The sequence below is a fragment of the Megalobrama amblycephala genome, linkage group LG11, assembly GCF_018812025.1.
Source record: "Megalobrama amblycephala isolate DHTTF-2021 linkage group LG11, ASM1881202v1, whole genome shotgun sequence".
NCBI lineage: Eukaryota > Metazoa > Chordata > Actinopteri > Cypriniformes > Xenocyprididae > Megalobrama > Megalobrama amblycephala.
The window spans coordinates 24,156,716-24,170,441 of NC_063054.1; the positions used below are offsets into that span (position 1 = coordinate 24,156,716).

The 13,726-nt window shown below is 37.7% G+C and overlaps 2 protein-coding genes across 15 annotated transcripts in view; both read right to left on the minus strand.

Moving 5' to 3' along the window:
* usta (uronyl 2-sulfotransferase a) overlaps window positions 1-9,063 on the minus strand; it is a 73,670-nt gene extending 64,607 nt beyond the window's left edge. Inside the window, exon 1 of one of the 2 annotated variants that reach the window (XM_048206882.1) lies at window positions 8,355-9,063. In XM_048206882.1, coding sequence (XP_048062839.1) covers window positions 8,355-8,568 — 214 coding nt within the window. In that variant the 5' untranslated portion in view covers window positions 8,569-9,063. The remainder of the gene's footprint in view (window positions 1-8,354) is intronic. The other variant, XM_048206883.1, reaches the window with a different exon arrangement.
* Window positions 9,064-9,767: 704 nt separating this feature from the next.
* sash1a (SAM and SH3 domain containing 1a) overlaps window positions 9,768-13,726 on the minus strand; it is a 271,761-nt gene continuing 267,802 nt past the window's right edge. For all 13 annotated transcript variants that reach the window (XM_048206889.1, XM_048206887.1, XM_048206884.1 and 10 more), the window contains 2 exons: window positions 12,556-12,687; window positions 9,768-12,440 (listed from right to left, as the gene is read on the minus strand). In XM_048206889.1, coding sequence (XP_048062846.1) covers window positions 12,180-12,440; window positions 12,556-12,687 — 393 coding nt within the window. In that variant the 3' untranslated portion in view covers window positions 9,768-12,179. The remainder of the gene's footprint in view (window positions 12,441-12,555; window positions 12,688-13,726) is intronic.

The following is a 13,726-nucleotide window of genomic DNA, read 5'->3' on the forward strand; positions in this document are numbered from 1 at the left end:
AGAAAGTCATATTAGGGCTGGACGATTATGGCCTAAAATCAAAACCTCGATTAATTGAACATTGTACCTCGATTACGATTAATGAACGATTATTTTATTTCTGATTTTTGTTTTATTGCCCTCATAGTTCACTGACAAGGTTTGTACTGTAAATAGCCTATGATTGACTATTAAGGTGGGATATTTTTTTTCCTGTTGAAAGAGTGATCTGACATCATAGCTCACTATCAGCAGTTATTTTATCTATGGTTTGTAACATTTCTTACAGGTAAAGATAAATTAGCACAGTACCAGTAGTGATTGCGTGTGTGAATTAGTCATACCGTCTCTCTATTAATTGTGAAGCTGTGGGTTGTAAATAGTTCCTTCAAAAGTAGAAAAAATAGATGCTATAACTTTTGAGTTTCTAAGCTATTTTAGTGATAAATCACAGGACAGCGCTGACAACAAGTTTCTGCGTTCCTCTGTGTGCGCGCGATCTTCACGTTTTGCGCAGCTGTTTGTATGAGTGTTCGTGCCACATGCAGCTGCGCGAGCGCGGCATAGATATATGTTTATATCTATGCGAGCGCGGTAGCTCGATATAATAATACACATCCGATCGTCTAATCGCTTAAATGTCCAAACCATAAACCAAATACAACTGACAAAGTTTAGTCAAGACGCAAGGCTCACTGCTCGCGCGCCATCACTATGTGTTGAACCGGCGGTCACCTCCGTGTTTTGCTTTTATGCCACTGACTGGACTGTGCGGAGTCACGTGGCTACACACGCAGTTATGTTTTTAAGGGGGAAGTATTAACAGGATTAAAAAACCGAAATAACCGACATGGGAAAATTACGTCGGTTAGAGGTTCTGAATTCCGGTTTCGATTACTTTTCGATTAATCGTCCAGCCCTAAGTCATATACACCTAGGATGGCTTGAGGGTGAGTAAATCTTTGGGTAATTTTTTATTTTAACGTGAACTAATCCTTTTATGTCAACATAAAATTGGCCCTATTTAGAGGAGGACCCATTGTGCTTTTTTGCATCTTCAACTTTCTTTAGTGTGTAATGTTGCTGTTTGAGCACGAAAAAGGTCTGCAAATTTATAAAGCACAATGTCCACTCCAAAGGGAGCTATTCTCTATATGTGGTTCTCAACCAGGGGCCCGGGGCCCACTAGGGGGCCTCAACAAACTTCCAGCGGGGCCTCAATATGACTTAAACTCTTTAATAGTAAGTTCTGTTTATGAATTTCCTTAAACACCCAGATTGTAGTCTTGAGTTTTCTTCCAGGAATGTATACTTCACAATATTCCTCATTTAAATAATACGCAAAAAAATTGAGCAAGGCCTGGTTGAGTTGCATTAGTAGTGTTGAAACTCATGGTTATGTTAAGAGGCGTGACATTTCAAAAAACATGTTTGAAAAGGTTTTTTCTTGTTGAATATCTTGTTTCAGTATTTTTCATTTTTAGTAAGGTTTTTATTTTATTTTTTATTTCATATTTTTATTTTTATATCAAAATTGTTTAAATTTATATGATTTCATGAATTATTAGCTTTTCATAAACTCACGAGAGAGGGGAAACGGGATTGGAACAGTCAAATTCGAACCTGCATATTAAAATGCGAGCTCATTGTTAGGCCATGGCTTGGACGTACAGAAGCATTTTGATGATTCTCTTTTGAGTTTCTCCTACATTTTTCATCTAACCTCAGAGGTTGTATCAGTGCAAAGAGTTCATACTGTTCAGAAGTAGAGATCTTTACGAGCAGGATGGCTTATGAACCTACAATAAATCACAAACTGAAGATCAAGATCAGCTCTTAAAGAGTGTTTATGCGTGTGTCTGCGGTGGCCTTCCAAGATTCCACTCTAATTCAGAGATACTTCTGTAAGTTGGCTGGTTTGTTCAATTATAAAAACCTCTCAAAAGCAGTTATTTTCGTGGGTATGTGTGTGTGATTTTATAGTCTAAGAGGTTCTGAAAGTCAAGGCAACATAACAAATCATGATTAATGGCACAAACACACCCAGTGTTTCAATGACCCGCTATTAGTCACACAGAACAGCCGAACTGCCATAAACTCCTCAGACAGCAACACAAACACGTGCCACTCACATCCACTGTTAACGGGCGTCACAGCAAAGGTCATCTCTCTTTCAGTTTGCCAAAACATTCCTATGATTCTATTCAATATATAATACCCTTCAAAAGTTTGGTGAGGATAACTTTTTTTTTTTTTTTTATGTTTTTGAAAGGCTGCATTTATTAGATCAAAAATACAGAAAAACAGTAAGATTGTGAAATATTATTAGAATTCAAACTCTATTTTTTTATATATATTTTAAATTTCTCCAAAGAAAAAATTAGTTGAAAGGTATAGATGTACCACTGGAGTTGAGAGACTGATTACCATTCTGAACTTCCTCACGCTAGATGAGATACATAACAACGTTGCACTTGAGCACTGTCCAAGATAGTGATTTAACACACAAGTGTTCGCTTAGTGTACACACACCGAATCACAGCCCAGCCAAAAGTAACACCTGCTCTTAAAGTAAATAGGACAGATGCTCATCCTCCTGCTTTAAAGAGAGAGAGAAAGACTCAGTGACCCCCACTCATACCCTGCAAACAAGTCCTTTCTCTCTCTGGAGCTTCAGCCTTGATATTTCACTAACACTCAGGACCAGAACAATGCTGTCAAACTAATTACAAATCACAACAAAAACAAACCAATTACACTATTATTCAAAGGTTTGGAGGCAGTAATTTTTTTGTGTGTGTGTGTTGTTAAAAGAACCAAATACTTTTAATCGGCAAGGATGCATTAAAATGCATCAAAAGTGACAGTAATAATGTCACAAAAGATTTCAATTTCAAATAAATGTTGTTCTTTTTAACTTTCTATTCATCAAAGAATCCTGAAAAGAAAAATGTATCATGGTTTCCACAAAAATATTAAGCAGCACAACTGTTTCCAATATTGATAATAAAAAGAAATGTTTCTTCAGCAGCAAATCAGCATATTAGTATGACTTCTGAAGGATCATGTGACACTGAAGACTTAAGTAATGATGCTGAAAATTCAGCTTTGCCATCACAAGAATAAATTAGATTCTGAAATATATTAAAATAGAAAACAGTTATTTTAAATTATAATAATATTTCACAATAATATTACCATTTTTACTGTATTTTTTATCAAATATATGCAATCTTGGTGAGAAGAAAAAGTATCTTTCATGAATAATTCTTAGTAACAACCCCAAACTTTTGAACAGTAGTGTATCAAAAAATAAAATGCTTACTGTCTTGCCCCAAAAGACATGGCACCTAAAAAAACCACACAGACATCTGGGAAAGGTTTTATCACAAAATTAGGGGTAACACTTCATTTTAGTGTCATTGTTACATATGTTACATGTAGTTACTATAGTAATTACTAAAAATTATGCATAATTACACGCAACTAACCCTAAACCCAACCAAACCCTAATAATAACCCTATGGTAAGTACATGTAGTTACTTAATATTACTCAGTACTTAAAATGTATAACTACAGTGTAACAAGTACCTTAAAATAAAGTGTAACCAAATTAGGTAACTCTTTTTTTCGATGTTCCACTCTAGACATTCTACTAAGTAACTAGCAGTCATTAGAATATTAGCAAAGTCCCTTTTACTCGGCGGCCATCTTTGAAACGCCTCTCGGGCATCCTGGGCATCATGCAATCACTTTGAATGGGAAAACATCAAATTCTCCAAAACTGTTCGCCAACCTTTCGATTAAATTTCATATTTGAAATCACCAATTAAATCTAACAACAACCGGCTCATAAATTTAGTTTCTAAACGCTCGAATCATGACAAAAAAAACTGTATTTTTCAGGCTGGATCAAGCTAATGCGCATACGCAGACCTAAATGCGCGTCTCTTCGGAGGCGCGCGTCTGACGGCCGCTGAACTGACGCGATGACTTTACCAGTCGCGATTGGCTCTTATTTAGAAGGCGGGGCTTATTCCGCCATATTGCGCGTTACACTTTCTCCCATTCAAAACAATACGAGTGACACGTCTTGTGTTATTCTATAGTCTTTGGTATTAGAAGACTGTCTGCTTACGCTGCATTCACACGGGGCGTCAGCGTCAACGCTTGACGGAGGGCGTGTCTGAAGCTTGTGCTGACGCGACCGTTATAGTGATTACAGCCAATCACATTACTTTCCGGTGTTGCACGAACGCAGTTGGCTGCAACTGCTCTAGGGTATTTGCATAGGGCGATCTGATTGGATGACGCCTGCGTTGGCGCTTGAAAAGTTGAGAAATCTTCAACTTCTGCCGCTTGCAACGCGAGTGAAGCGACGCGACGGAACCCACAATTCAGTTCGGCAACGCATGACGTCACCCATTCAAAGTAAACGAGAAGCGTTAACGCCGGCGCCCCGTGTGAATGCAGCCTTACTGTGTGTTCACACCGCGGGCGGCGAGAGCGTCAAAGTGACGCTAGTCATTCATTTTCAATGAGAGCGGCGCGGCGCGGCGCGTCTTGGACGGTGAGAGCGTCGAGGAGAGTTGAAATCAGGTTAACTTTATGGTAATGAGCTATGACGCGGTTCGGCGGCAACCAATTGGAATGTAGAGGTCCTCGCTTCAGAGGCTTCCGATTGGTTGACGCGACTTGTCATTTACTTTGACCCTCCCGTCGGCGGCGGTTTGAACAGTACAGCGTTGTTGGCAGGGCGGCCAAGGCGACTGTTGACGCTCTCGCCGGCGGCGGTGTGAACGCACGGTTAATATCTGCTAACACTTTATTTTGATGCTCACCCAACAGACATCCTATGGACTATACTGTAAGTAACTTTGCAACTACATGTAAACTTATTTCACTAACCCGAACCCTGGCATAACCCTAACCTAACAGTCTACTAAAGTTAGTTGACATGTAGTTGCAGAGTTACTTATAGGTTGTTGTGGAATGTCTGAAGTGGACCATCAAAACAAAGTGTAACCCAAAATTATATACATCAATGCACCACACATTTAATAATGTATGAAACAATGAAACTGTGTCTTATGACGGGAACACTAATAAGGACTGTGACAGCATGAGTCTGTCACCACAGTATGAGGGTCAGTGAGTGATCTGACTGGAGTCTGTGTCTCCATCACTAAACACAAGCTCATTATCAATGTTTTTGGCACAGTTCATCTTATTCTCCATTCTTTCTTAATGACTGGCTCAAGCAATATTACTAGTTTATTATTTTTTCTTCTTTGTTTAATTTGCGTTATCTTAGTTTACACTCCACTATTGCATTATTTTATTTTACTTTTATTTGTTACTGTAACTTGATTTTTTTTTTTTATTGCTGTTTACAATTTCTCACTCTATGCAGCTGCAAAAGCTCTGACAATACCAATGTATAGAGTATTTCATTCTAACAAAACACAGCGAAATTGAAAATTGAAGAAAGAGGGCTTTTCTCTGGGCAAAACAAATATGACCTTGTGTGTCTTCCTGCAGAGAATGAGGGTCTTCCTTTGCCTGGGTTTCAGTGTGCTACACATCCCTGGCTGTCCATAGCTCATTTGTTCAATCATTTCCCACAACACAGCCAGAACACGCTCCGTCTGCAACAAGATTGCTATGTATATACACACAATGCCAATGACATTTCAACAGTTAGATGTTCTGCACTGGCATTGAGGAAGTCAGCTGTTGTCCCCCATTTAACTTGATTGAGGACTGTAGATGTTTTGCAGATTGAAGTTTAAAATATGTGCAAATAAAGAATTCAGATCTCTCTACATGCACATGTGGCTGTAACATCACAAAGCTTCTGCACCTCCCTGTAGCAGTGAACAAGGCTGGCTCTGTGTAGCGTGTTTTGGGTGAGTTTAGGAGCTGACTGGCAACCGTGGGTGCTCCTGGTGAAGGTGTTGATGGTAAAGGGTGAGGTTTGAGCAGATGAAAGTGGACGAGAAACCACTTAGCAGCCACTTGGAAAAAGCTGAAGTATATCTTAAGAATGCAACGCTGTATTTTCTTAAAGGAATAGTTCACCATTAAAAATTAAAGTTTAGGCATAATTACTCACCCTCTTGTTGTTACTCTGTATAGTTTTCTTTCTATCCATGGAATACAAAATTAGATGTTAGGTAGGAATAGTAAATAATGGTGGAGTAAATGATGACAATGTACCTTTTTGGTTGAACCTTCTTGAATGATGTATTTTTGGTTCACTGTTCAGACAATAACTGAGTAGTTTCCGTCTTTCTATGGAAACTTTACTCTGTTAAGCCTGATATATGAAATAGTCAGAAAAATCCTTTTTTTTTTTTTTAATGGAACAGTTTATTGACAAAAATCTAAAAGAGAATCTAAAAAAGTTTGCATATGCGTGTTGTATCATATTTGAGGCTTTTATGGCCCATATGGTATAATATAGTAAGATTATGGATCTAACACTCGAGGAGGAAAAACAGTTTCATTCAGAGGCCCAAAATCTTACCGCAAATGTTTGATTGGTATCATGGTTTCCACAAAAATATGAAGCAGCACAACTGTTTTCAACTTTTATAATAATCATAAATGTTTCTTGAGCAGCAAATCATCATATTAGAATGATTTCTGAAGGATCATGTGACACTGAAGACTGGAGTAATGATGTTGAAAAGTCAGCTTTGATCACAGGAATAAATTACATTTTAAAATATATTCACATAGAAAACATCTATTTTAAATTGTAATACTATTTCACAATATTACCATTTTTACTGCATTTTTTGATTAAATAAATCCAGCCTTGGTGTGCAGAAGAGACATATTTCAATTGTACAATTACATTTGTAATGTTTCCAAACGTTTGATAGGTACAGTACATTTTCTGCCTTATTCTGTGATCTTTTTTTTTCTTTTTTTTACATTGTATAAAATCCATGAGGAGTTTGAGGACTTAATGCACAAGTGTTTGTAGTACATAAACCAATCATAAAATTGTCATAAAATATAGGGAAAAATATTAGATATTGGTTATTGTTCAGCAGTGTATTTGATTTCTTATTAAAAGCAAATTAATTTCAAATTAAAAGCAAGAGATGAGATATATATAAAAAAAAAAGAAATCTATCAATTAGACAAAGGTCAGATAAAAACTGTATTACACCCAAAATTTCTGCCCCCTCACTTCTGAAATGATGGCTACGCTCCTGTGCTGATCTGTATGCTCTTTATAGCACTGACCCCTCTCACAAACACTCCAGCAGAATGAAAGCATGCACTGCTCATGCTGTTATTCTCCAGTTCATACCAACACAATGACACAGACTACTCTTTATGACTGCACATGATGACCCATTTGTTCTGCATTCAAGTGAAGAAATAGGCAAGACTGGAACCAGTATTTTGTTTTTCTCCCAATGGGACATCTTTACAGCAATAATTAAACAATAAAAAACTATATAAACAGTCTCTATATTGCCTGTGTGAGAGAACTAGACCCGATTTTGTCTGTACGGACTACAAATAGGCTATATTGCCAAAACCCATATCAAAGCTTAAAGCTTGTATCAAAACTTATCAAGGCAAACAATGACTACACTAACCTCTAAATACCATTAAGCAAACTATAGTGCAAGTGTCAAACATATACAGATCATACATAAAAGATAGAAGTAACACACACAAGCTGATGCCTGTTGAATTAGCAAGGATGCAGCTTTACAATAGTGGCTGGATTACTTTGACAGAGTGAACATGATCAGTACTTTACATCAGAGGGGATATTCTGCTTGTGAAGAGACTTAACTGCATAAAGGCTGAATGAAGACAAAACTTTTCTGTCTATAATATTGGAAGTTAATGGGATAGTTCATCCATAAATGAAGTTTGTCATAATTTACTCAGCCTCATATTACTCCAAATATGTATGACTTTCTTCAAGTTTCCCAGTCCTCATTGACTTTCATTCAAAAAAAGATGCCAAGCGAATGGTGACATCCAATTGTGTGTTCCACAGAAGAAGAAGAAGAAAAACATATAGGTTTGGAACACAAATGAGGGTGAGTAAATGACAGAATTTTATTTTTTTTATTCTCTTTAAATGGACTTTACGGATGTAAATACCCCCCCAAAACCGAAATGACTCCACACACGTTTTCCTTTGCGTAAAAAGTGAGGACGCGGAAGAGCAAACCTGTCCAAACAAGTCAAGAAAACGCACCGAAACCTCAGGGAATCCAACATCTGCCTCGGAACACACAGCGGAAATGTTGGACACTTGAATGCCGTGACGAGACAGCAGTCGGTACAAGTCTCCAAACTAGGGGGGAAGCGAGAGGAAGAGAGCGAGTCTTACCGAGATACTGCCTGATCTCCAGCAGAACTTTAGGGGGTCCTCCGTTCAGCTGGTAAAACAGTGAGCCGAGACAGAAGAGCAGCAGCGTGGCCATGCAGAAAGCATAATCGCGCAGGGAGAAGCGAAGCCCGAGAGCCGATAACCAGAATCCCTTTCTGCTGTTCCGATCTGTGCTGTGATTTTTTAGACGGGGACTGCTGCTGTAATTCTTCATCGTCTCCTCACATGGAAGCGCCGAGAATGGTCGTCACCCATCCGCCTCTTTAGATAAAAACTTTTTAGTTAACATTTAAACACTTCACAGATCGATGCGCGCGAACGGAGGCGTTCAGATGTTCGTCCTCTGCTCGGTCGTGTTTTCTCGTCTGCTCTTGCTGAGCTATTTTTGCGAATGAAGTTGGGAATCCATCCTCTGCTTTTTGGGGTTAGTGTCGGTGTCGGATTACCGAATGTGGAGGAAAAAGTTCAACCGGAGGATGGACTCCCGCTCACGCGCTGCCGTGTGCAGCTCAGCACCACCAGGCGGAAGAAGCGCGAAAGCGCTCGAGAGCGGCCTGTACATCATCAAATCTAGTAATTATTTTATCAAATACAAATATTTTAATAAAAATGCTAGAAATATCTATCTACATCATGAAAGGGTGGAATTTGTCAAAGCGGCAGCAGGCTTCAGTGTAAAAGCTGTGCTTTTGAAGGAAAATTTCCAGGCCTCCTCTTTAGCCTCAAGCAGTGTTTGCTGTTCTCTCTCCCAATTATTTTATCAAAGAATGGTAAGAAAGTAAAAATGTAAAAAAAAAAAAAAGAATAGTTCTCAAATTAAGATGTTTATTTGTATACAGTACTGCTATACTAGTGGCAAGTTATTTGAACTTCAAAAATAAATGATCTAAGGTCAGTTTGCACTAAAGTGTACACACATGGGTATATAATTGTACTTCTGTTGAAAGCTTGAAGGCTTTATTGATATTTCTTTTAATATTTTGATCAAGTCTTAACATGAGATAAATAGGGTTGTGTCATTGACCTAACAGTCAGCCAGGCTGAGAAATAATATACACTATATACTGTTGAAAATTTTGTTTTTTCCTAAAGAAATTAATACTTTTATTCAGAAAGGATGCATTCATTTGATCAAAAGTGCCAGTAAAGACTTTTTAATATATAATAAATAATTTCTATTTCAGATATATGCTGTTCTTTTGAACTTTCTAATTATGAAAGAATAATAAAAATATATATAGTTTCATATAGTTTCAAAAACATTAAGCAGTACAAACGGTTTTCAACATTGATAATAATAATAATAAATGTTTCTTGAGCAGCAACAGCAAATCAGCATATTAGAATGAGTTTTGAAGCATCATGTGACATTGAAGACAGAGTAATGGCTGCTGAAAACACACAGGCAGTCAGTTTAGGATATTCTTTTTTTTATTACACCTCAAAGGGACAAATATTTTAAGACATTTTTGTTTGTAAATACACAAGCAAAACCTTTATGGACAATCATTAGCGAACTGAAACCAGATAAAATCATCTTTATACATGTATTTTACAATGGTCACTGGAGCATGTCACTTGCTAACTATAGGTGAAAGAGTATTGCTCTATGATGTATAATACAGCTAATAATTACATTTAATGTAAAAGCAAAAATAAGTTATTTAAATATCAATTACATATACAGAATGTGCAACCTCAGTTAATCATTTCATATATGTAATTAAGACCCAGTTTTATATCATTTAAGTTCTGGTCATGGTTAGTTCTGTAATTAATTAACAAGTGATTATATTTTTTTAACAGATTTGATATTTAAACAGCTCAACTCAACCATCAACATTTGACCTGAAAACAAACATATTAAAAAACTGTAAATGTGTCGATCTCACCCATCTTTGTAATCTCATTTTCTCCACAATGGAATTAAAAAACAATTTTCAATCTTTAATAAAGTGCATTTTTTACAGTAACATTTCATGAAATATATTTTTGATTTTAAATACATAAAAAGCCTCATTGTTATCAAAGCACTCTTCTGATAGCAATCTGAAGGCAACCATTCTGATATAAAGAAATCTATCGATTCTCTACTGCTATTTAAAGCGTTCATTAAAATCTTGAGCGTTATGGTCTATAAATTGTGCTGCGTTACATACAAGAGTAAATGGCATGAGGGAGAAATACAATTCTAAAGTGAGTGTTCAAAAAGACACCATTTCCTAAAACTACAAGGCCTTGGGGAAGCATGACTGGTGTCTTTCTTTAACTAGAAAACTGAAAGACCTTTAAAAGCATCTGAATGTACTGAAACGAGCTGAATTCTCACCTCAGCCGCTCAATTAGAAACAGCTTGAGAGTGATTGTGGGTGAAACTCTTCATTGTGCTTAATTTGGAGCAATGCAATGCTTTAAATTTGTGAGCTGTAATGACGTCAGCTAACCTCGTACTTCACGCTCAGCTTTCATTTAGAAGGGAGCCTGCCAGATGCTGTTCTGTTCTTTCCCCAACGCCAGATGTAAGTAAGAAAAGTTGTGTCCATCCACAATTACCACATAACACACCTTATTCTCCCTGAAACACACACGTCATTTGCATTGTGTTCTGGATGACAAAAAAATAATACAAAAAAATAATTGTAAATCAGACCCAGTGATGAAATGTGACTGAATTTCACTTGACAAATCTATAAATAAATGATGCTTCATGGATCTTTCTTCCCAATTTTTAAATCGTGGCTGAAGCCCCAGTCTGTGTAGGTCACTAGTGTCAGAACGCTCCTTGAAGTTGTTCATTTTCAGTTTTGATTTGTATTTTAAGGCTAAGACTGTGTGCTTTCAAGAGCTTGAGGCTTTTTCTGATTCAAAGTGTGTTCAACACCCCAGTCAAAGTGCAAGGCAATCTGGGGCATAAAAAAAAATTAAATAAAACAAAAAATAAACACCTGTACACATTTCACTCCAGCAAGAATATTACAGCTGTGTGATGCATCAGTCGCATCAGAGATGAGTATAATGAGAGGTAAACAATATGCATGAGTATAATTTTCAAGATAACAGGCAACATATTGATACAGTAATAAACTCTGATATGCCGCGACAGCCGAGTAAGTGTTGAATATTGACAGGGAAGATTAAATGTGTTGTATAAAGTATTATATTATGCTTAATATAAGGAGTGATGCTAGCCATGAAGAAAGAAACAAATGAAACGGTTTGTACAAACATAGTACATACTTGCTAAAACCGTGACCAACTATTGGCCTAAAATCAAAATGTGCATTGCTCTGAATATCCCCATATGGCAACATCATGCTTTTGGGAATTTGAGAAACACCCTTTTACTTGATTCACCTCATATACATACTGTATGCTTTGAAAGATAAAGTAGTATTATATTAACAAAACCTGCATGAAATGACATTGCTTTGGCCAGGTGACATACTCTTGATATTGATGTGCTTCAATAAGCACGAAACCTTTTTTTCCTTTACGGTATTTTTTCTAAATAAATCTCACGCTTCCTGAAAAAGCGAGAAATGTTTCAGAACAGTCTTTAAATTCATACAAAAGCATAAATTTTCAGAAAAAAGTGTGCTTTCTTTCGACAGGCGGTCCTTTCAGGCCAAAACAACTATCTGTTGATAGGCCCACAATAACAGTCCTTGGAAGCCAGATCTGTCATTTCTGTAAATGCCAAAAAGGCTTGAGATTATAAGACAAAAATGTTGGGGAAAAATTCGGCAGCTGTTGTCCAGGTCTGTCCCTTCACCTGGCAGAAGAGTTTGATCCATTTATTCTAGTTCATAATAGCTCATATTACTATTATGACTGTCCTGAGCTGCTGGCTGTGACTAGTTGGGCTTCGCTGAGAAGAATACGTATGTGATGGTCCTCCTTCAGGCCAGCTTCTCTCGCTCTTGCCTCGTTTAAGGACGAAACGCGACCCAGCGTGTCAAAGCCTGCAGCCAATAGAGGAGCAGAATACATGGGCATTCCGATCGACACCAGCCAATCGGACACAGAACTCACATGAACAGGAGACACCGGCTTCCGACACATGTCGGTCAAACCTCCCGAGGGAATCTGTGGAGATACAGACCAAATGTCAGTGCTAATGCAGTCAACTAAATAAGAGTATCATGATCTAATTTGACTCACATGAATGTGCTAAATCAATAAATCTATGAAAGTAACTCACAGCCATGCGGTGCTCCTTGCGGAGTTGTTTAACTCTGATCTGATCCAGACTGGACGCCACTTCCTTCACTGGCTGCTGGAAGTCCTCTGAGTACCTCTGTACTAAGAGTTGAGGAATACCACATCGGCCGTGCTATGAAACGCAGAGAGAAAGGGAAAGATTAGCCAGGATAACCAAGTGGAGTTTGCCACCTCATTTAAACGACTGGAAATCACCTCTAGAAACCTTACAACCCTGTACGGCCCCTAAGAAAAACATAAGTCCGGTTATCAAAATATGAGGGGAATTTTCTTTGCTAACACTTGAGTCAAGCTAAGCCGTGATTAGCGCTCAGCTAATGTGAGCAGAGCAACTTTGTCTCAGATTGTGGACTCTGAATAACAACAGAAATTATCAGATCATAAAGTTTACTTCATGTGGCTTTTTAATTGATTTTACGGGTGGTAGAGACCGAGCATACTTGGAAACGGAGTCTGACTCACAAACAAGCAAACTTTATGTGGCAATTATAGCATTACAAGGCGAGCGAGACTAAATTGTTTGTTTAATGTGAGATTCAGCGCTCTAAAGCTAACATCCCCCTGTGTGGCGTAACAGATCCACTTTAATCATTTTCAGGATGTCTTTGTTAGCGCGCCAAATGACCATCTTACTTCTCTAAAATAAACGCTGTGGACTTATAATATTGCAAACCAAGCGGTTTTTAAATTGTAGTTATCTCAATAAGGGAAATACTCATTTCACTTTGTGAACTAATCAACAATCAAAGTACACGGCTCACAACACAAAAAGACAGCACATCAGAGCCTCAGTGTTTACGCTCCTCAGGGAAATCAAACAATGAACAGCAAACAAGCTGCGAGAGGAGAACGTATACTTTATATTACACACTTCAGCAACTTCAGAACACAAATACAAATCTTTTTGATGAAATCTGAAAGGTTTCTGTCCCTCCACTGACAGCCTACGCAACTACCACAAGCCTCAGAAAAATATTAATCTTAATCTCCAACTTAATCTTAATATTAATCTCCAACATGCGTTCAAGCAACAACTTCTGCTCTTCACATGCGTCATGGTGCTCTCATGAAAGTGCGTTGGAGATGAATATTTTGTAAATAAAGTGGTAAATATGTTTTTTTGGGGCACACAAAGCACTTGTGTTGATTCA